The following is a 24,110-nucleotide window of genomic DNA, read 5'->3' as shown; positions in this document are numbered from 1 at the left end:
CAGTTTAGGGCCTAAGACAGCAAAAGACCGCCCCCCCAAAGCCTTGTACTTGGACCTAGGGATGACCAAGGTGGTGTGATCTGCGGAGCGCAGATTCCTAACTGGGTTGTACAGGGTTACAAGTTCACTAAGGTAGGCCGGGGCCAAGCCATGAATGGCCTTAAACACAAATAAAAGGACTTTAAAGTCCACTCTGTACCGCACCGGGAGCCAGTGAAGGGAACGGAGGACTGGTGTGATGTGTGAGTGTTTGGAGGTGCCTGAGAGAAGGCGTGCTGCTGCATTCTGTACAAGTTGGAGCTTTTGGAGGAGAGAATGGTTAAGTCCAGCATAAAGAGCATTGCAGTAGTCAATCCGCGAGCTGATGAAGGCGTGAATAGCCTTTTCGAGGTCAGGTCGGGACAAGAATGGTTTGACCTTTGCAAGGAGTCTTAGTTGGAAAAAACTTGCCTTTACCACTGCATTTATCTGTTTGTCGTATTTTAGTCCATTGTCAAATATAACACCCAGGTTTCTCAAAGAGGGAGCAAATTGAGGTGTTACAGGATCAAAACAGGGTGAATTTTGTGGTGAGTCGGGGCTGAAAAGAATATACTCAGTTTTCCCTTCATTTAAATGAAGGAAATTCTGGGCGAGCCATTCTTTGATATCCTGAAGACAGTTATGAAGAGGTTCCAGTGCAGAACGGTTACTCAGGATCACTGGAAGGTAGATCTGGAGGTCGTCGGCGTAGAAATGGAACTGGATGTTGTGTCTGGTGATGAGTTGTCCAAGTGGCAGCATGTACAGTGCAAACAGAATAGGCCCCAGAATGGAACCTTGGGGCACTCCAGTTGACAGAGGGGTAGATGACGATGAAAAGTCATTTAGCATTACTGAGAAAGTCCTGTTTGTGAGATATGATGAGAACCATTTGAGCACCGCCCCCTGGAGGCCGACAGTGTGTTGAAGCCGGGAGGTGAGAATGGCATGATCCACGGTGTCAAATGCAGCAGTCAAGTCCAGTAGCACAAGAACCACTGAGCTTTTTTTGTCCATAGCCACAAGAATGTCATTGTGGACCCTCAACAATGCAGACTCGGTGCTGTGTCTGGACCTAAAACCTGACTGAAATTTCTCAGCAATGGCATGCAGTTGGAGGTGGGCCTGAAGCTGGGAAAAAACAAGTTTCTCCATCAGCTTGGACAGAAAAGGGAGGTGAGATATTGGGCGGAAGTTGGACAGGATTGATGGATCAAGGTTAGGCTTCTTAAGCAGTGGTCGTACAATGGCATGTTTGAGGGCAGCGGGCACAACACCCAAACTCAGACAGCTGTTTATGAAGAGGATGAGGCAGGGGCCTAAGGTGTCAATAGCCTCCTTCATAATTCTGGCAGGGATCGTGTCGAGAGGGCAGGTGGTGGCATTCATCTCCTGGACCGCTTTCTTAAGGTCCTCAAGAGCAACTGGTGCAAAAACTCTCAAAGACACACTGCAAAGCTGAGAAGGAAAAACATCAGAAGGGGTATGTGTGATGGATTTTCTGACTGAGGAAACCTTGTCCACAAAATATTGTGTATTGCAAGTGTGTACAGATACATCATGCAAAACAACAGATACAGGATTTAAGACAGAGTTGATAGTACTAAAGAGGATTCCAGGGCGGTGGCTATTGGTGTTGATGAGATTAGACAAGTATGTTGCTTTAGCATCCTTCACTGCTCTCTGATAGGAGGCTTGACTATTTCTAAAAATCTCCAGTGACACCTGCAGCCTATCCCTCTTCCATTTACGCTCAGCCCGCCTACACTGACGCCTCAGGGTTTGCGTAGTATCATTGAGCCAGGGGTCAGAGGCACTTTTATTTGATTTTACTTTAAAGGGGGCAACAGAGTCCAGAATTTCAGAGCATATGGAGTTGAAGGAAGAGAGGAAAAGGTCTGGATGCAGAGGAGATGTCAGTTCAGCGCTAGAGCATACATCCGAGGCAGAAAAAGCAGCAGCAAAGTCATTGATGGTGGAGGGGGTAAAGATGCGACGTCGTTGAGGGGCAGTGGTTGGAAGTGAAGGTGGTGCAGCAAACATTTCAAACCGTATGAGAGAGTGGTCAGAGAGGGGGAAATCTTCAACATCACAAGTAGACACAGTCACCCCATGGGAAATGACTAAGTCTAATGTGTGGCCTAGCTGATGGGTAGGACAAGATACAGACTGTGTAAAATCCAGAGATTCTAGTAATGATTTAAAATCATTAGCAAACTGATCAGAGGAGCAGCACACATGGATGTTAAAGTCACCACAAATTAATATGTTGTCAAATTTTGGCATAAACTCTGTCAGAAACTCTGAAAACTCATTGAGAAAGTCCTTTTTTAGTTTAGGTGGTCGGTAGATAACTGCACATAATAGGGGACAAGGCAATGCGAGCACAAAAGTTTGAAGCTCAAAACTGGAGAACCCCCTAGTGGACACCTGGCGGCACTTCAAGGACTGTTTGTATGCAGTCCCTCCCCGTATGCCTCGGGGAGGGGCGGAATAGATGATAGACATATTGCAAAGACTGGTATTATTACACCAGTCTGTGCAATATGTCTATCATCTATTCTATCTGTGTCATTTCTGCATGCTGTTGCAAACTGCAATTTCCCCATTGTTGGACAAATAAAGGTTTTCTTATTATTAATATTATTATTATTTTTGGCTCTATACACCACCACAATGGATTTGAAATGAAACGAACAAGATGTGCTTTAACTGCAGACTTTCAGCTTTAATTTGAGGGTATTTACATCCAAATCAGGTGAACATCCGTTTGTATATGTGCCTCCCACTTTTTAAGGGACCAAAAGTAATGGGACACTTGGCTGCTCAGCTGTTCCATGGCCAGGTGTGTGTTATTCCCTCATTATCCCATTTACAAGGAGCAGATAAAAGGTCTAGAGTTAATTTCAAGTGTGCTATTTGCATTTGGAATCTGTTGCTGTCAACTCTCAATATGAGATCCAAAGAGCTGTCACTATCAGTGAAGCAAGCCATCATTAGGCTGAAAAATCAAAACAAACCCATCAGAGAGATAGCAAAAACATTAGGTGTGGCCAAATCAACTGCTTGGAACATTCTTAAAAAGAAAGAACGCACCGGTGAGCTCACCACTGTTGCTGTCACAGAGAAAATAGGGCAGATAACTGACCCCAACAGTAGGGAAGAGAAATTATTCTCTGAGGACATGCCAAGGCCATGGTCCCTCTTTTGGCGTCTTCAATCTCACTGTCTGGCTGTCTACAGGCACAGCTGTGGAGTTGGATGATAATGCCCTCCATCACTGTCTGACAATTTGTATTTCCTAGTTGGTGTGAGTCCTTATCTGTAGCCAACTGGATGTTGACACATCTCCCCTTTGCTGCCTCGGCCCACCTTTCTAGTATAAGAATCTGAGCTTTACTGTTTGACCCTTAGAATTGAGGTGGACTCATGCACTTATGTTGTGATGACGAAGCTTCTGTTCTCCTCGATCGAGCCTACTCCTCGATGGAGCCTAAATAAACTCCTTCAGCCTAAGACATATAGGACTCTGGTACTTCTTCTTCTTCATCGGCATCACCATAAATTCCTCCCTAACAATTGGCGTCACGAACAGGATCTCAATAGAACAACGACTCAGTAAGTGCAAATGTATAATGTCTTGTTATATATTGTGCCTTGCCCTGTCTGCGTTTGACGAGATCACGAAATAAAAATGTAAAATGGGAGATAAACTTTTGATAAAGAACTCGTATTAATAGTGATACTTCATTATTAATTCTGTATAAGAGAAACTTTTTAACTTAAAGTGAATTATCAGTTTTTGCAAAGTGCTTATGGTTGTGAGGAAGAGCTGGGTGAGCTTATCACCGTTCTGGGTGCGGTGAAAGTCCGTGCCCGTCACAGGAGGGCCCACCTGAGACCTCTGGTCATAGGAAAGGGATTTTGGGGTAGATAGATAGAGATCTGCTTCACCAGAGATCAAGATCAGGGACCACCCATCTGTGTCCGTCGGGAACAAAGTTAAATGTGTATACACTGAGACTAAACGTCTACCTTCACACGTACAACACTGAAAATTTATGTAAGACCAGAAAACCTGTATGCTGCTGAAGTTGTTTTTGTATGTTTATTGAGTGTCCTGTTTGTTTGAATTTATACATTGGAGTGCGGGAATTGTCAGATTGTTGATCCTTCTAGTTGTTGTTATTGTTCTCCTAGCTGTTTTGTGTGCCTGTCTTTGAGTAGTGATTAAGGTGTGGTGATGCAGGCCCCTAAACTTTCGACTCGGGATGCAGGTATTTCTGCTCTTGATGCACAGTTTGACCCTCCTGAGAGCTGTTTGGGGACTGGATACAGCTTTACTGTATGTATGATGATGAAGCTGCTGATGGCACCGAGGTACGCTCTGAATCAGAGGATTTAGGCATGGCAGGAGAGAGAGCAGCAGTAAGAAAGTTATCAGAATGAGTTTACTTATTTGAATATATACTGTATTCTCATTTAATTACACTTAAGTTCAAATCACATAGTAATTATAAAGTAAAGATAGATAGATAGCCTTTATTGTCCCATAAGGAAATTTGTTTCCACAGTCTGTCACAGAAAAACACAAAACAGTGCATATAATGCAGACATGAGCAACATATACATACAAACAAAAAGACCATAACAAACGCACCATGAGCGAACACAACCATACATTGAACAACAGTACATGATATCATCACACTCAGGAGGACTAGGTCTGCACGAGGTTTAATAGGGCAGATTATTAAGTGCCATGATAGCGGAGGGTACGAAGCTCTTGTTAAAGCACGCCCTTCTCCACTTTAGGGTTCTGTATCTGCGCCCAGATGGCAGCAGTGTGAAGTGTGGGTTGAGGGGGTGATCCAGGTCATTGGATATTGTCCGTGCGAGGCGTGTGACAGCTCTGTGGTTGAGTTCTGAGAGGTTAGGTGTAGATAGATAGATAGATAGATAGATAGATAGATAGGTTTTATTTGTCACATGCACAGTTATACATAGTACAATGCACAGTGAAATGTACTGTTGTACCTGCAGCCAGTAGTAAGAAAATATATAAGTACTACAGTAAACAGTAGTTACTACAGTAAACAGTAGTTGCACACAAGGTAAGCGATATAAGTGTAATGTACACCGATAGAGAAATAGAATATAAAAAAAAATAAAATAAAATAAAAAAAATGAGAATAAAAATAAAAATATCGACTGAATAAAAATATAGACTGGTAAACTTGGGAGGTGGGGGGGTAGTTGTATATGTACATAATTTACAGTATTAAATATTAAATATTAAGCAGCTACATGAATAAAGTGCAGTGGTATTTAAGTCCAGTTAAGGCTCAGAGTTGAGCAGGCGGATGGCATGGGGATAAAAACTCTTCTTCAGCCTCTCAGTCTTTGTCCTCAGGCAACGGAAACGCCGGCCTGATGGCAGTAGAGAGAAGAGAGAGTGTCCGGGGTGACTGGGCTGTTTCAGGATCTTTGTGGCCCTTAACCTGCAACGTTTGGTGTAAATGTCCTGCAGGTTGGGGAGGGGGGTTCTGATGGTCCGCTCCGCTGAACGGACCACCCTCTTGAGGGCCAGGAAGTCCTGCCTGGTACAATTTCCCATCCAGGTGGTGATGCTCCCACACAAGATGCTCTCGATGGTGCAGGTGTAAAAGTTTCTGAGCACCTTGAGAGGGAGCTTAAAGTCTCTGAGACGTCTGAGGAGGTAGAGACGCTGTCTGGCCTTCTTCACGATGGTGTTCAGATGGTGAGTCCATGACAGGTCCTGTGAGATGGTCACTCCCAGGTATCTGAAAGTGTCCACTCTTTCCACCTCAGAGCCACAGATAATGAGTGGATGGAAGTCCCTCTGCTGTTTCCTGCTGAAGTCCACAATCAGTTCCTTTGTTTTGCTGACGTTCAGCAGGAGGTGGTTCTCCCGGCACCAGTCCTCCAGGTGGGACACCTCCCTCCTGTAGGCTGTCTCGTCGTCGTGGGAGATTAGTCCTACAACAGCGGTGTCGTCAGCAAACTTGATGATGATGTTGGAGTCTGAAGTGGCCTCGCAGTCGTGTGTGTACAGCGAGTACAGCAGAGGGCTGAGCACACAGCCCTGGGGGGATCCAGTGTTGAGAGTCAGGGGGGCTGAAGTGTGGTGACCCACTCGGACCACCTGTGGTCTGCCGGTCAGGAAGCTGTAGATCCACCTGCACAAGGAGGAGTCCAGTCCCAGGTCATGCAGCTTAGCAGCCAGTCTGGAGGGGACTATGGTATTGAATGCTGAGCTGTAGTCAACAAACAGCACTCTCACATAGTTTCCCTTACCAGTGTCCACGTGGGAGAGGGTCTTGTGGAGGAGGAGGTTTATGGCGTCATCTGTAGATCTGTCCGGCCGGTATGCAAACTGTAGTGGATCCAGGGTGGCAGGCAGTGTGGAGGTGATGAATGTCTTGATCAGTTTAATGATGTGGGGTGGTTAATGATCTTGGATGCAGTGTGTGTGATTTTTGTGAGCTTGTTCCTGTAGGTAGTGGATAGCATGTTGTGGAAGCAGGGGGAACAGTACAATAGGATGGGTTGGATGATGCTGGTGTACAGTAATAACAGAAGGTGAGGGGCAACAGAGAGGGCACGGTAAGAGTAAAAGAGTAATTTCAAATTATTTATACTTTCTTCTCATTAGAATATCCTTGCGATCGTTACAATGTGTGTTGTTATTGTTGTTTGAAGTCCTCATCACTCATTGAGGTAATAAATCATTGATGCATATGTCTGCTTGACACATGAGGAGAAGTTGAAGATCAAAGAGATGGATTCCATACCACCATGCATCGTATGTGCTAGTAACCTCTCCATGGTGGTGGCCCTCTACTGTGTACTCAGCACATGGGTTGAAGATCATTCCTCCTGTCAACTGTTACTACTATTACATTATTATGATTGCTTTGTCTTGTTTACTGTAATTCCACTTTGAAAGTTTCATATTTACCTTCATGCGTTTAGTCTGATAATGACTGCCTGTAATTGTCACATTGAATTGTTATGTAATCTTCATGTATTACTGTTATTGATTCATGTGTTGTACCAAGTGATTACACACCCTTATGACATCATCTGGATGAGACTAGACTTTGGGTTTTCCTCCATGACATTGAGGTTTTTTCCCGTAGGTCTGACTCCATGGTTAGAATAGTTAGCGCAGGGGTCTTTTTATCTCCTCTCATCAAGAAAGGGGGGGGGGGTTTTGGCTTCCTGTAAGTAGGTTCATGTGGCTGTGATTTCCAACGTGAGCCCTTCTAACACTTAGGTGTTTCAGGGATTCTTTATCCCATTGAGGGTTTGCCTCCAGCGGTCCTTGTTGACGGGAAGGTGGGATTCATGGATCACATGTTAGATAAGCTGACATGCTATATAAGAGGGGTGTGAATATTACATCATGATATTATTTGACTCATGTGATTCTGTGTTTAATTGTGTTTTATTTTACAACACCATCTTTATCAATGTTGATGCATTTATTTGTTTAATTGTTTAGTACATTTTACATTTGATCTCATTGGGTTCTTGTATTGCGTGATGGTCTTTGATTCTGATGGCTTGACATTAACTCACCCTTAAGGTGCTAAATTATAGTGTATTGATCTTATGATCAATAAGAGGGGATTGTTAGAGAATAATTTCTCTTCCCTACTGTTGGGGTCAGTTATCTGCCCTATTTTCTCTCTGAGGACATGCCAAGGCCATGGTCCCTCTTTTGGTGTCTTCAATCTCACTGTCTGGCTGTCTACAGGCACAGCTGTGGAGTTGGATGATAATGCCCTCCGTCACTGTCTGACAATTTGTATTTCCTAGTTGGTGTGAGTCCTTATCTTCATGTTTATGTTCTGTAGCCAACTGGATGTTGACACATCTCCCCTTTGCTGCCTCGGCCCACCTTTCTAGTATAAGAATCTGAGCTTTACTGTTTGACCCTTAGAATTGAGGTGGACTCATGCACTTATGTTGTGATGACGAAGCTTCTGTTCTCCTCGATCGAGCCTACTCCTCGATGGAGCCTAAATAAACTCCTTCAGCCTAAGACATATAGGACTCTGGTACTTCTTCTTTTATCGGCATCACCATAAATTCCTCCCTAACAACCACAAGATGTAAACCATTGGTTAGCCTCAAAAAGAGGAAAGTCAGATTAGAGTTTGCCAAACAACATCTAAAAAAGCCTTCACAGTTCTGGAACAACATCCTATGGACAGATGAGACAAAGATCAACTTGTACCAGAGTGATGGGAAGAGAAGAGTATGGAGAAGGAAAGGAACTGCTCATGATTCAAAGCATACCACCTCATCAGTGAAGCATGGTGGTGGTAGTGTCATGTCATGAGCATGTATGGCTGCCAGTGGAACTAGTTCCCTTGTATTTATTGATGATGTGACTGCTGACAAAAGCAGCAGGATGAATTCTGAAGTGTTTTCAGGCAATATTATCTGCTCACATTCAGCCAAATGCTTCACAGTGCAGATGGACAATGACCCGAAGCATACTGCGAAAGCAACCAAAGAGTTTTTTAAGGCAAAGAAGTGGATTGTTATGCAATGACCAAGTCAATCTTGGCCATTGCATAACATTCTTGACCTGAATCCGATTGAGCATGCATTTCACTTGCTGAAGACAAAACTGAAGGGAAAATGCCCCAAGAACAAGCAGGAACTGAAGACAGTTGCAGTAGAGGCCTGGCGGAGCATCACCTGGGATGAAACCCAGCGTCTGGTCACTTTTTAATACTTGGTATTAAAAAGTGACCAGACGCTTGATTGATTTATGATTGTTAATTTGTCCCATTACTTTTGGTCCCTTAAAAAGTGGGAGGCACATACACAAACTGTTGTAATTCCTACACCATTCACCTGATTTGGATGTAAATACCCTCAAATTAAAGCTGAAAGTCTGCAGTTAAAGCACATCTTGTTTGTTTCATTTCAAATCCATTGTGGTGGTGTATAGAGCCAAAAAGATTAGAATTGTGTCGATGTCCCAGTGCTGTTCAAGCGACCTCTTTTCGCCAAATGTCTTTTGTCATTTATGCTCAAGCTGTGTGCTTGGTTTAGTCCTCAAAACGGTAACACGCTATATTTGATATATTCCTCTAGTCTACCTGCGGCTACGGATAGCCCAGCTGCATCCACGTAGAGAGAGCTCGCCCTCAGAGGAAGAAGGAAACCGCGAGACTTCTGTAGCTTAATTGTTCGACCAGGAAATACAATTTCTAAACTTTCTACCAGACCAGTTTTGGATAAGTTAGAAAATTAACAAACTTGCGCTGAGTCATTGTACCAAACCAGTGACACCAACAGAGGGAGCTAAAGTATAACACATCACGGATATTGATGCATGCATTGCAATGCCAGCGGTGCACACAGATACTTCCAACTGGCTAGTTGTGACAAGCGGCACCTTGTGGTTGACATGTTTTTTTCAATTTTGGCTATAATTTCTTTTTTCTTTTTATCACTTTTTTACTACTGTCAGGGATTGAACCCCTACAAATCCTAACAAAAGATTCCAACCACTTTCAGTGCTTGGGCTCTTTGTAATAATAAAAATCAGAACAAAAACAATAGGACTCCAACCACTTTCCACGCTTGGACGCTTACCCTGCCTGAAGTTGTGTTTGGGGTCATTGTCCTGTTGCAAACGCAAACCGGATGAGATAGCATGTCGCTGCTGGATGCTGTAGTAGCCATGCTGTGCCTTCAATTTTGAATAAATCCCCAACAGTGTCACCAGCAAAGCACCCCCATACCATCACACCAACTCCTCCATGCTTCATGGTTGGAACCATTCATGTAGAGACCATCCGTTTAACTATTCTGGGCCACACAAAGACATGGCGGTTGGAACCAAAAATCTCAAATTTGTATTCAGACCAAAGCACAGATTTCCACTGGTCTAATGGCCATGCCTTGTGTTTCTTGGCAAATCTCTTCTGCTTGTTGCTTTTCCTTAGTAGTGGTTTTCTGCAACTATTTGACCATAAAGGCCTGACTGGTGCAGTCTCCTCTAAACAGGTGATGTAGAGATGTGTCTGCAACTAGAACTCTGTGTGGCATTGATTTGGGATCTATTCTGAGGTGCTGTTAACTTGGCGATTTCTGAGGCTGGTGGCTTGAATGAACTAATCCTCAGCAGCAGAGGTGAATTTTGGTCTTCCTTTTCTGGGGCGATCATCACGTGAGCCAGTTTCGTCGTAGCGCTTGAAAGTTTTTGCAATCTTCCGGACTGACTGACCTTCAGTTCTTAAAGTAATGATGGACTGTTGTTTCGCTTTACTTAGCTGATTGGTTCTTGCCATAATATAAATTCTAACAATTGTCAAATAGGGCTGCCAGCTGTATACCAACCTGACCTCTGCACAACATAACTGATGGCCCCTACCCCATTAAGAAAGCAAAAAATTCCACAAATGAACCCTGACAGGGCACTCCTGTGAACTGAAAAACATTTCAGGTGACTACATCAAGCTCACTAAGAGAAGTCCAAGGGTTTGCAGTGCTGTCAACAAAGCAAAGGGTGGCTACTTTGAGGACTCTAAAATATGAATCATATTTGGAGTTATTTCACACTTTTTTGTTTATCACATAATTTCATGTGCGTTCATTCATAGTTTCGATGCCTTCAATGAGAACCTACAGTGTAAATAGTCATGAAAATAAAGAAAAAACATTAAATGAGGGGGTGTGTCCAAACTTTTGACTGGTACTGTATATACTAAACTGTAAACAATAAGAACACTAACAAATCACAGCATATCTCATAAACACAAAACATATCCTCTATCATTGTGACACAAGCACACTTCAGCTACACAGCTATTTCACAAATATCACTCTTCCATGTTTCTTGTGTCTGTATCTACTCTATATTTAACAAAAACCTTTTGTATATAACACCTTGCCTTTACAACTAAAAATCATTCTTCTCTTCAAATATAAACAATATTTGCATAATTTGCACTAATCACAGATCCCTTCTGAACTTCGTCATATACATTCTCCATTCCTTATTAATAAACCTGCAAACATTATAAACACAAATGAGACATGAACAAACAAATATACTAGGGTAAGACTAACACTAGACAACACATAAAGTACCATATCTAAAAAAGAGTGGCAATATGTCTGAATGGATAACTCACAAACGAATAATCATGCATTCAAATTTAATATATTCCTGTAATTATTGATATCCTAAGGATTAGACTTGATAGGCTTTCATATACTAATGGCAAGAATTATTCCACATTTGCTAATAGTAAATAATCTAATCCATGTGATGACATTCCACCTCTAGAGGGTGCAGTATTTTTTTCTAAAAACAAGACAGGCACATTAGTCTGTGTATCTTTGTCTCTGTCCATCACCATATCTGTTCAGTACCATGTCTGACACAAGTTGGGATGCCTGTATGGGTCAACCTGGCTGTGGGTCCGAGTTGCATGTAGGAAGGGGCTTGGATCCTTGCTTTTACTGTCAGTGGAACTATGTTCTGCATATTTACGTAGTTTTTTTGACAGCAGATGCTCTTAGTGTGAATCTGTAAATCTAATTTCATCATACTTTTAATACTTTAAATTTAGAAGTAATAGAGCCCACAATAGTCCCATATTATTTGTTTACAGTAACTGATAAAGTATGTACACAGATGCATTCATCTGTTACAGTCCCTAGTCCTAATAGACTTAGGTTGAACCAAAATTCTCTTCTGGAAACTTTATTTTTTTTCATGAAGTAAAATTATATATTATCTATAACCAGCTAGTATATATTAGTATGTTATTATAGTATATATTACCACAGCATTCCTTTACATGGATTGTGAAAATCCAAAATTACTTACTGTATCTGTTTTCACTATGTATGCCTGTGATCTTCCCATTTGGCAAGACTTGAATGTGGAAGCCAATGCCCACATTACAGTAAAGCCTCCTTAGTCTCTTTATCCCTCGCAGGTATTCTCCATCTCTCTCTGTCAATTCTCTTTTGTCCCAGGAGGTACTCCTGGCCCAAACCAGTGATCCAGTACTCTGCATGGCTTGTCTTGTACTGCCAGTGACAAGAAGAGGAGTAAAGCTGCTGCACAGGATGGTCCCACACAAGAGCAGAAACTTGAACGCTGATGACATCTTCAGTTTGCCGATTCTGGGAATTTATTTCTAAGCCCACATGAATGTTCACTTAGTATGAAAAAAAATGGTCATAAAAGCTTTTCAGCTTAAGTTGTTGAAAAAAAAATACCATGTAGCCAATGACGCAACTTCTGCAGTGTTTTAAGTCCCAGAGAAATGTTTCATTGTGCATTTTTTGACATCTCAGACTCCTTTGCCTGTTTTCCAGTGATTTTTCTTCTGATTCCTAATTTTGCTGCCTGCTCAGGTAGCGCTTACAGAAAGACAACAGAGTTATATATGCCCCATATTGCATCACAAACCACCTGCTGTCTTGTTTGTCTGAGTCACAGACAAGGTAGAAGCACACAAACTAAGTAATACATAAAATACATAGTGACAGAAAAACAAAGATTAACACGCAAGCATACTGAAACAAACATAGCAAATAAATTAAGAGAAAGAAATTTGATATAGAAATGGGGGTAAAGGGCCCCCTCAGTAATGTCCTCTTTAACACACCATACTAGCAATATGAAGGTGTAACTCTGAAGTAAGAAAGAAGTGAATAAAACACTTACAGCAAACAGATGTCAAGTATGAACCTTTCTACATACTTAACTCACTAGTGTGTTTTATGTAATTAAAGTAAAACTATGAATTAAAACTGCAAAGTGACAAACAGGCCGTCGTACCTTTGCAACTGCCTGGCTGTGCTTCAGTTGCTTCAGCTAAGATTTCATATAACTGATGGACGACATTTTCCTTAATGAGAAAGAGAAAGGTACCAAGGTCCTCGTTAAAATATTATTTTTAAACCACGCACTTTCTTCGATTACTTCTGCTATTTCGTGACGTAGATAGATCTTTTGGTTTCGCACATAAAGTGCACTTACTATGCTCCTCATATCTTTGTCTCTAACAAACTGAAAATAATGAGAGTATGTCCATCTCGAAAATGTACTGTCCGACGTCGAGCATGCTTCAGCCATACAGGAAGAAACGTTTTACAATTTGCACGGAATTTTTCTCCTCTGCTGATCTCGCGGTGTTATTGGCGATAGTATAAAAACAAAACACCACTTAATTTCGGGTTAAAATGCATTGTAACACACGTTACTAACCTTTGTCCCGAGTAAAATATTACCTAATTTTTTTTTGGAATGCCTTACATTACCACGTTACAGCAAAAAGCTATACATTACAGTAATTACATTACTTTTGTAACGCGTTACTCCCAACACTGATCAGGAGCCACACCAAAAATAGTTATAAGTGGCAAAGGACTAACAGATATACCCAGGATATCAGAAACAGATTTAAAAAAAAAGATTGCCAATAGTTAGATAGTTTAGACCATGTCCAGAACATGTGCGTCAGATTGCAGGGCACCTGGGAGCATCTGTCACAAGCTTCAGTAGTCCTGTCTGGATAAAGTTTGAAGAATTCGTCCCTGCTATAATGCAGTCTAAAGAGTACTTTAAATTCAACGACGGAAAGTCTGGCACAGCTAGAGGAGGAGTTAACAGCTTCCAACGCTTTTTTCCATAGGGCATCAGAAATACTTATTTGGAGTTTGGTTTCCCAGTCGGTCCTGCTCTGATTTACAGCTGAGTCGTTGGTGATAAGACATTAGAGATATGAGACATGGCCCTTAGGGAAAGATTTAGTCTGGAGTACTAAGTCTATACCACTGAGGGGTGGGGAGGAGAGTACATTTGTGCGAAGTCACGAAGTTGGAAGAAACGAAAAAAGTCTATATTACCCAGTCTGAAGGTTGAGCATAGTTGGTTGAAGCCAGCAAACAGTCCGTCTACGTACAAGTGTTCTAGGCATCTCAGGCCTTTTATTCCCAGGACTGAAAAGCGTGAATCAATCTTGGCTGGTATAAATAAATGATTGTTATAGAGTGGTGTGGCTCGGGGAAAAACCGCCTCCTGATTTGGGTCCATATTTTTAATGTGTTAGATACAATAGGGTTGGAGGTGAAATTTGCAAGGGGGAGGGGAAGGGTGCTAAATACTAGAGCGTGGAGAGACATGGAACATGAGTTCGCCTCCAACTGGCACCAACTATATTGAGGTGAGGTGAACCAGAATAAGATCTTATGTGCGTTGGCTGCCCAATAATACCCAAGGAGGTTGGGTAATCCCAGTCCACCCGATGAGCTGCCCCTCTGGAGCAAGGATCTACTTGCCCTGGCCCATGTACCTGCCCAGATGAATGTAGATATGATGCTATTGATAAGATTGAAAAATGATCGAGGAAGGTAGATTGGTAGACACTGAAAGAGGTAAAGGTACATTGGCAAGATATTCATCTTTACTGTCTGCATTTTACCTGCTAGGGACAGTTGTAAACGATTCCATTTTTGAAGATCTTGTTTGACTGCTGCCGTCAGTGCAGTTTTGTTCCTTCAGTGTGCGCATAGATTGTGTAACCATTATTCCTAGGTATTTTATGCCCGTGACAGCAGTCTTGAATGGTATGAGGTGAGTTGGGATTTCTGTAGCCAATTGACTTATTGGGAAACACTCACTCTTGGAGATGTTCAATTTATACCCGGAGAATACACTAAAAGAGTCCAAGATTGAGAGAATAAGTGGAATGCTTGACAAGGGATCGCTTACGTATAGAAGTAGGTCATCAGCGTACGATGTTCCTCTCCATGTCTCCTTATTCCCTTGAATCCTCCCTCTGATTTCAATGCTAATGACAGTGGTTCAATGGCAAGCGCGAACAATATTGGAGAGAGGGGGCACCCTTGGGGTAAGAGATCGGAGCGCTGTGTATTCGTGCATACTGACGCCTGGGGAGAGGAGTACAATAATTTGATCCAAGAAATAAAGGATGGTGTTACGGTTTTGTCCAAGGGGGGAGGTGGTAGGACCCAAACGCAGGACAAAAAGCGGCGAGGCAGGAGTAGGCAAAGGACTGATATTTAATTAAATAAAAAGGGAACAAAAGGCGCTGCAGAAAAAGGCAGGAATTCCAACAATCGAAAATCCAAACTTTCAAAAGACAAACAAAAGGTGACAAGAAACTAAAGGCGAAAAAACACTCGAAACACTGAGGGTACTGGTATCATACAGAGGAACAAAAAACACTAGAAACGCTAGAGGCACACAGGGGTGGCAAAAACCAGTAGAGCAAAAACACAAGACTCACAGAGTAAAAAACCATGGGGACACAGAGTAAAAAACCATGGGGACACAGAATAAAAAACCATTGGGAATGACGCGACAGTCCAAAACTCAACAGGGAGGGTGGAAGGGGCGCGGAAGGCGGGAACCAGGGAAGCCGGGCCGACAGGGCCGAGAGTTCTGGGGGGCGGCCGGGAGGCCGGGCCGACAGAGCAGAGAGTTCTGGGGGCCGAAATGGCAGAGAGTTCAGGGGGCCGACCGGGAGGCCGGGCAGACATGGCAGAGACCGGACCCACCTCGGCAACAGGAGCAGGAACAGAAGCCGGAGTCCAACCCACCTCGGGAGCGGGAGCCGTAGTCGGAGCCACCTCAGCAACAGGAGCAGGAACAGAAGCCGGAGTCCAACCCACCTCGGGAGCGGGAGCCGTAGTCGGACCCACCTCGGGCACAGGAAGAGGAGCAGGATTCCGACCCACCTCGGCAACAGGAGCAGGAACAGAAGCCGGAGTCCAACCCACCTCGGGAGCACATTTGAATGTTTCTTTGCAGAGTAGGTTGGTTTGTTGCTGTAGTTGGAGTAGTTGCGTATTTTGTGAGATCGTAAGATTCAGAGAGAAATAGATAGTTACATAGTTAGATAACACTATAGCCTACTGATAGATAGACATAGTTACATAGATAGCCCTAAATAGCGTTATATATAGATAAGACAGAGCGAGAGAGAGATACAGATAAGATATAGTTATATATATCTAATATAAAACTATAGCCCAAAACTATACACGCACTTCTGACTATATCTATATAGTCAGAAGTGCGTGTATATTTTCGTTAGGACAAATTACGTGTTTTGTCACGTATGAACCATTTCACTGCTTCATTCAGAAAACCTGTCACTGGTTTGGTTGTCCATAGAGTGTAGTAGTGACGTAAGCAAAACTGTCAGACGACAAATGAGCGACACGGATAGGATTAGTGGTACACTAGGAAATCACCCGTCTTTCCTTACTAAAGCAAGGGTTCAATTCCCATTGACTCTCTTTTATTTATTTTATTGTTATATGTATATAATTTTCTTATAATCAACTTTAAACCACATATCCATGTAATGTAGTCGAATAGGGATGTGCATGGCAAATTAAGTCCCACACAAGCATGAACCAGTAAGACACGTCTCCATTGCACTACATTTTATTGTCCACTAGATGCAAAAAAAAAAAATGGAGCACGGTGTCACTGAAGCTTCGAATAATGAACCTTTTTTGAATCACGTGTGGAGGCTTCAACAGAGCTTCGATTGCCCATCACTAATTATTACAGACAAAAAATCAATGCATCACACATTATGTGGTTAAGAGCTACAGCTGCCTGTGATTATACACTTGGCCAGTAGGTGGTGTCGTGTGCACATGAAGCTTCGAGAGATGAACCCTTTCTCGAACCAGTTGGCTAAGTGGTTCGATGCCTCATGAGGCTTCATCTCGCCATCACTACTAGAAACGCTAGAGGCACACAGGGGTGGCAAAAACCAGTAGAGCAAAAACACAAGACTCACAGAGTAAAAAACCATGGGGACACAGAGTAAAAAACCATGGGGACAGAGAGTAAAAAACCATTGGGAATGACGCGACAGGAACAAAGGGGAAGGCAGGGCTATATATGCACACACGAGGAACCAAGGGGTGACGAGACACAGGTGACAGAAATCAAGAGGCACAAGGTGAAACCAATTACACAATCAACACAGAAACACAGGGAGTAAAACAGGAAGTCAAAAACTCAACAAAATAAAACAGGAAACAGGAAGACGAGAAACATGAACGAAACTCAAAACGTGAACACAGAAACCACAGGAACAGAACCATGACAGATGGAGTGTGAATAACATCAAGAAGTCTTCTGACATTAGAAAAGGAGTGCCTCCCACTAATGAACCCCGTTTGGTCTTCCAAGATAATCGAAGGCTGGATGCTTGTCTGGCTTTTAGCTAGCAAGGAGGCACTCAGCCTTGTCACCATGTTCATATCTGCAGACTTTTTATTACAGTTTCACTGAGAGCATCATTACTTTCTCCATAACCTGTTGGTTTCACTCCATCAACCTCCAGATAGGAAAACAACTGCATATATTCATGACCAACAGACACTCAGCTGAGCAGGCACGATCACCAAACATTCCTCGCACGTCCTTCACTTAGCATTTGAGTGGCTCCCCTGCAGAACTCAGAGCAGAAAGGCTACCTTTGTCTCTCTCTGACTCTTCTCTGATTCTTTGCACAAACGCAACCACAGCACATTCACACCTCTCCACCCCCACCCCCCAACCACACAAACAACAGACTCTTATAGGCGGTTTAGACTTCTGTGTTAAGTTGGCGTAGAAGGTAAGGCAACAGCGCAGACCCCTACGCAGGCAGTGCACAGACCCTAGGACCGTAACTGACGTGCACCTCCCCAGAAATGTAACTACGTGCCGTATAAACGAAGAGCGCAAGAGCTGTGATGGGTCCGCTTGGTTGTTGCTGCTTATCCATCTCTGCAATTTTTGAATTAATTGTTTTGAATCAATACAGATGGAAAGCATGGAGGAGAGGTTAACTGAAGAGGCTGGAAGATACCAACATATGTATGGAGGGTGCGTGGTGCATCAGCTGCAGGAGAGAGGTGTGGAGAGGGCTCAGGAGAGCAGCACCAGGTGAGAATGACCGGCACACCTGCATCCTGTTAGACTAATCACTCTCTCCCTTTAACATAGTAGCGTGTTGGACCTGGGAGGAGGTCGAGTCACAACCAAGAGACACACGCACACACAGATGTCGGCAGCGAAGGAACTGGAGAGAGGATGCCTGCGAACGACAGTGAAATGTGTGTATAGGGTTGTGACATAAAATAAAGAAACTAAAAGTCATCTCTGTCCGAGTATCTGTTGGAAGAACCCACAGTGGCACCCAACGTGCTTCAACAGAAGGGCAGAGACAGGAGATGACGGAGCCGCAGCAACCCCTAACCACGCTCGCGCAAATGCTGGTGGAGGTGGCTGCAATGAACTGGGACCAGGCTGTTCTCAGCAGGCAACAGTTGGCATCACTCCAGTGCCAGGCGGAGAGACAAAACCAGCTGCTGGAGGTGATGGTGACTCGGGCAGGGGCAGTGTCACCGGCCCCCTAGCTTGCAGGTCTCACGCTTCACAAGATGCCCAGGATGACCCTCAAATGTTCCTGGAGATGTTTGAGGCGACGGCGACGACATGTGGCTGGCCGGAGGCGGAGTGGGCCGTGCGACTGCTTCCCCTATTGTCAGGGGACGCACAAACTGCGGCACTCGGCCTGCCTGCCCCCTCCCGAGGACAGTACGGAGAAGTCCGCAAAGCGATCCTCGATCGCCTGGGTTTCTCCGCCGAAGACCATCGCTGCAGGTTCCGGGGGAGCAAGCTGGAACCCGCCGATCGACCGTTCATGTACGCCCAGCAGCTGAAGGAAGCGGCGACCAGGTGGCTGCAGCCCGGGGATTACGCTGGCGAGGGGCGGCTGTTGGAAAAACTCGTTTTGGAGCAGTTTGTGGAAGGGCTCCCAGCTGCCACCTCGGACTGGGTGCGCTTCCACCGCCCGGCAGACCTAGCTGTGGCCATCACCCTGGCGGAGGACCATCTGGCCGTCCTCTCCCGGGGCCAGGCACATGAGGGTCAACCAGCCTGTCCCACGCCGGCACCCTACAGAAGACCCGTGCCGGGTCCCCCACACCACACATGAGCTCGACCCTCCCCTCTCCCCCGCACTAATCCTCCTTCTCCCTCTTTTCCACCCCATGTTCCAGCCGCTACAGGGGCTGCTCTCGACTCACAGAGGAACCCTCAGGTGGCAGGGTAGGAGTGCTGGAGTTGTGGACAACCCGGACACTTCCGCCGTGAGTGCCCACTCATGGAGATCGGTCAAGTGATTCGGGTTGTCGGCCCTCCAGGAGGGACGTACAGCGTTCCAGTAAGGATTCAGGGGGGTACACATCAGGCGATGGTGGACTCAGGCTGTACGCAGTCTGTGGTACACCAGAATCTGATTCGACCCGGGGCTTTGATAGAGGCAGGATGGGTGGATATAAGGTGTGTGCATGGGGATATTCACAGATACCCTGTAGTACCAGTGGAAAGTTGGTTTAAGGGTAAAAAGCATAGTGTGAAGGTTGCGGTTAGCTCCCGCCTGACGCACCCCCTGATTCTGCGTACTGATTGGCCAGGGTTTGATAGGTTAGTGGGACAATGTGTGGGGGTGCGTTCACGGCCGACAGGGACATGGGATATGTGCGCTGTGCTCAGCGGTGACGCGAGGTTGTCTGACACTGCAGACGGTGAGGGGGAACCGGCGGTGCCTTCACAGGAGGCTCCGCAGGTCACCATGTTTGACTCCATGGAAGATTTTCCACTCGAGCAGTCTCATGATGATACTCTACGCTTTGCCTACAACCAAGTGATAAAAATTGATGGTCACATGGTGCACCCTGACGCAGCGTTGACGTATCCACACTTTTCATTACTCAGGGACAGACTATACAGAGTGAGCCGTGACACTTGGACAGATGAGATAGATGTTTTTAACATGTCATTATAACCCGATGGCTGGACATATGGGGTGCGAGAAGACACTGAACTGTGTAATGGCCCGATTCTATTGGCCTGGCATTCAGGCAGATGTGCGCCGCTGGTGTGCGTCTTGCCCCGAATACCAGTTGGTTAACCAACCGGCCATCCCGAGAGCGCCTTGAGGTCCCGTTTGAACTTGTTGGGATGGACCTCATCGGGCCATTTCCCCGGACCGCATGTGGATATTGCTTTGTGTTAGTTCTCGTGGATTACGCAACGCAGTATCCAGAGGCAGTGCTGCTGCGCACCATCCCTGCAAAGAGTGTGGCGCAGGCGCTGTTTCAAGTTATCTCCCAAGTTGGGATCCCGAAAGAGATCCTGACTGACCAAGGCACCTCATTTATGTCACGAACACTGAGAGAACTGTACGGATTATTGGGCATCAAGTCAATTCGAACCAGTGTTTATCACCCTCAAACTGACGGCCTCGTTGAGTGCCTGAATAAGACCTTGAAGTCCATGATCTGTAAGTTTGTTCATGATGAATTGGGATAAGTGGCTCTGTTGTTTGCAGTGCGTGAGGTACCCCAGGCCTCCACGGGATTTTCTCCCTTTGAACTGCTGTTTGGCAGGAAACCACGCGGGGTTTTGGACCTGGTTAAAAAAAGCTGGGAGGAAGGTCCAAGCCCCAGCAAAAACGAAGTTCAGTACATCCTGGAGCTGAGAGCAAAACTCCACACACTAGGACAGTCGTCACGTGAGAATTTGCTCCGGGCCCAGGAATGTCAGCAGAGGATCTAGGTTAAGACAATTTTCACCGGGAGATAAAGTGTTTGTATTGCTCCCATCGTCTAACCCTAAATTACTCGCCAAGTGGCAAGGACCCTTTGTGGTCACACGGTGAGTGGGTGACGTTGACTATGAGCTTGTGCGATTGTAAAGGGTTAAAAAGATGTTGAATAGAAATACGCTAAATTCATAGAGTATAAAGAGTTAAAAATATGTTTAATAGAAATACATTAAATTCATAGAGTGGAAAGGATTATAAATTGTACATGTACAGGAATTCAGTGGTCATTTAAATAATAGTTTATTATGAGTTAAAAAGTAAGTTCATGATAAAAAAAATGGTTAAATATGGTAAAACGAGACACCCCTATAAATATGTTTTTTTAATTTCATTTCATTGTGTCATAAAATGGGATTTCAGTGCCTATTTCATTGTATTGTTATTGTTTTTGGTATTAGCATGACACTCTCACATGTCAGTAGGGGGCGCCTTGCGCCTGAGAGGAACACAAAACCCCCTAGAGGCAGATCCTGCAGAATGAATCCTGCAGTCCTGCTAAAAAGACGCTCAAGTTGTTCTGCCTCTTTGTGCTTACATTCAGGTGGGTTAAAATTCTTCTGTGTACATGTCTGTCTCCCAAAACAAGGGTCAAGAGTGTCGAGATTCCTTGTTGAAAATAGAGAGCGTTACAGCGGAGTAATTTTATGTTAATAGCTTTAAGACTGATGTTTGGATGTCGGGTGCTAACTGCTAATATGTAGACGGTACAAATGAACGGTAAATGAGACACAAAGGGGTTTGTTTTGTTTTGTTATGTTGATGAATTGAAGTGTTGCATTTTATTATTATTGGTGACAGTTAAGAATGTTTTGCTTGCTGTTCTGCCACATTAAGAATAAATCCTGCAGTCCTGCTAAAAAGACACTCAAGTTGTTCTGCCTCTTTGTGCTTACATTCAGAACGCAGCAGAGGTTATCGTTATCGTCATCCTCCCTGACACCCCTAGGTCAGGAGGGTAATAATCTTGGGGGCTCGTCTGGGATTAGCTCTACAACCTGATGATAGCTAATCCGTTAAAGAAACTGACTTGGGTGGGAGATGCCTGCGAAACCCTAGTATCGCGAGACCCAAGCAGAGGTGAGATTGAACATGGCGGCGCACAGTTGCTGACAAACTTAACAGGACAAGCCTAACATTCTGAGAATTAAAACTTTTTTCCCGGACTAAAACAAATTATCACTGCATCGACTACCATATACTTTATATGATCCACAATTCAACTGCACCCTGGAGGATTTAACGGACTTGGAGACCTTTATCGACGACTATTATCACCACCTGCATCCAACCATGGATAAAGCCGCCGACGAGCTCCAACCAGATTCCAAAAGAAGGAAGAGAGACTCCGCAACGGACACAGATGATCTGCACACCACCGAAGTTGAGGTTAGTGTGCTGGCAAGCATTAACAAAAAACTGGATATGCTGGTTACAATTCACGACGAGTTAAGCGATATGCGGAGAAGCCTCGAATTTGCTCACAATCAAATCGAAACCCTACAACAAACAAATCAGGAGCTTCAAACTTCAGTAACAACACTCAACCAGCAAATGCAAAATGTTACCGCAGAAAACAAACTGATGAAGGAAACAATTCTAGACATCCAAACACGCTCGATGCGTGATAACCTCATCTTCTCAGGCATCCCAGAAACATCACCCGATAATCCGGAGTTACAGCTTCAAAACTTCATGCACTCTCAGCTCAAATTACCCGCTGACGTTGTTCAAAATATCACCTTCCACCGAGTTCATCGTCTTGGCAAACAACAGCAGGATAAAACTCGACCCATCATTGCAAAATTTGAACACTATAAACAAAAAGAACTGGTCAAAAGCAAAGGAAAACTACTCAAGGACACTCATTTTGGAATGAATGATCAATACACACGGGAAATAAATGAACGAAGGAAAATTCTCTACCCCATATTAAAGGAAAATCGAAGAAACGACATACGTGCAGTATTGGCAGTGGATAAACTCTATATAAATGGACAGTTATTCCGAAGCTCTGAAAAAACACCATGGCTTTTCTGAATAGATATGCAATTATGCTATATGTATACATTTTCTTTTTCTCTCTCACACACACCTCTATTAGGCCTATCTCCACTCTCTAATTTATTTTTTTTTCCTTTTTTTTTGGTTTGTTGCTCTTTGTTATTTTCTTACTTAGCTCTCTCTCTCTCTCTCTCTCTCTCCCTCTTTCTCCTATCAATCTCAAATAAGGCATGTGCCTTTCTCTGCATAGGTCTATTGCTTATCCTTGTCTTGTTTCGTTGTCTGTTCTTGTCTATATGTGCAAAGTCCCCTTGTATTTACGTCTTGTCTCTCTGTTTGTCCTTGTCTATATGTGTAAATTCCCCTTGTCTAGTGTCTGTTTGTTAGTTTTGTATTCATGTTTAACACCACTCCTACCTCTTAGCTTTACTCCAAGTAAAAAACGTTGGGAAACATGCTATACGAGATATGTCTCACATCCACCCAACACTGACAAGCAAAAACACTCACGCCATATTCCTTTAACCGAACTGCTCTATCCCTCTCTCCCCTTCTTCACACTCTCTTTCTCCTCATCACCTTATACCTCTTCTAACTCACATATACTAGCCAACAACTCTGATATACCTGACATACACACATGCAACCACTTAACTTGATAACATGGAATGTACGCGGCTTCCGTAACCAAACCAAAAGACTTAAAGTAATTAATCATCTAATAAAATTGAAGGCTGATGTTTGCTTCCTTCAAGAAACACATTTAACAGACACAGAATTGCAACATCTTAACATTAAACAGTTTGACAAAATATACTCCTCAACATATAATAGCAAACAAAGAGGTGTTTCTATTTTGATAAATAAAGATATTCAGTTTTCATTAAACCAATCTATCATGGACCCAGACGGAAGATTCATCATCATTAATGCAACTCTAAACCATACAACATTCACACTGGCAAATATTTATGGCCCTAACAATGATGATCCATCTTTCTTCCACAATCTCTTCTCCATTCTATCAAAATTAAATTCATACAACCTCATCATAGCAGGAGACTTCAACACAGTCATCAATCCCACAATTGACCGCTCAAGCACCTCTGGTAATTTAAGAAACTGGCACTCTACTGACATAATAAAGCAATATATGGAGGACTATGGCCTTGGCGACAGCTGGAGAATGAGGAACCCTTCTTTAAGAGAATATTCATACTTTTCAAGAGTTCATCAATGTTCATCTAGAATCGACCTATTTATCATCAGCAACTCGCTAATAACTAAGATATCGGATAACACAATCCACCCAATTTTGATTAGTGATCACGCTCCTGTCTCTCTGTCTATAAATACTCAAACATATTC

The 24,110-nt window shown here is 43.8% G+C and overlaps 1 protein-coding gene across 1 annotated transcript in view; it reads right to left on the bottom strand.

Moving 5' to 3' along the window:
- LOC311491404 (fibroblast growth factor 4-like) overlaps positions 1 to 12,109 on the bottom strand; it is a gene marked incomplete at its 3' end in the record, with an annotated part of 257,221 nt that extends 245,112 nt beyond the window's left edge. The window contains exon 1 of the mRNA XM_084549308.1: positions 11,909 to 12,109. Coding sequence (XP_084405434.1) covers positions 11,909 to 12,101 — 193 coding nt within the window. The 5' untranslated portion in view covers positions 12,102 to 12,109. The remainder of the gene's footprint in view (positions 1 to 11,908) is intronic.
- Positions 12,110 to 24,110: the final 12,001 nt, after the last annotated feature.

This window comes from Chelon labrosus (genome assembly GCF_963514085.1).
Source record: "Chelon labrosus genome assembly, chromosome: 8".
In the NCBI taxonomy this organism is placed as follows: Eukaryota; Metazoa; Chordata; class Actinopteri; order Mugiliformes; family Mugilidae; genus Chelon; species Chelon labrosus.
The sequence above is the reverse complement of the archived record's forward strand: the minus strand, read 5'-3'. Positions and strand labels throughout refer to the sequence as shown.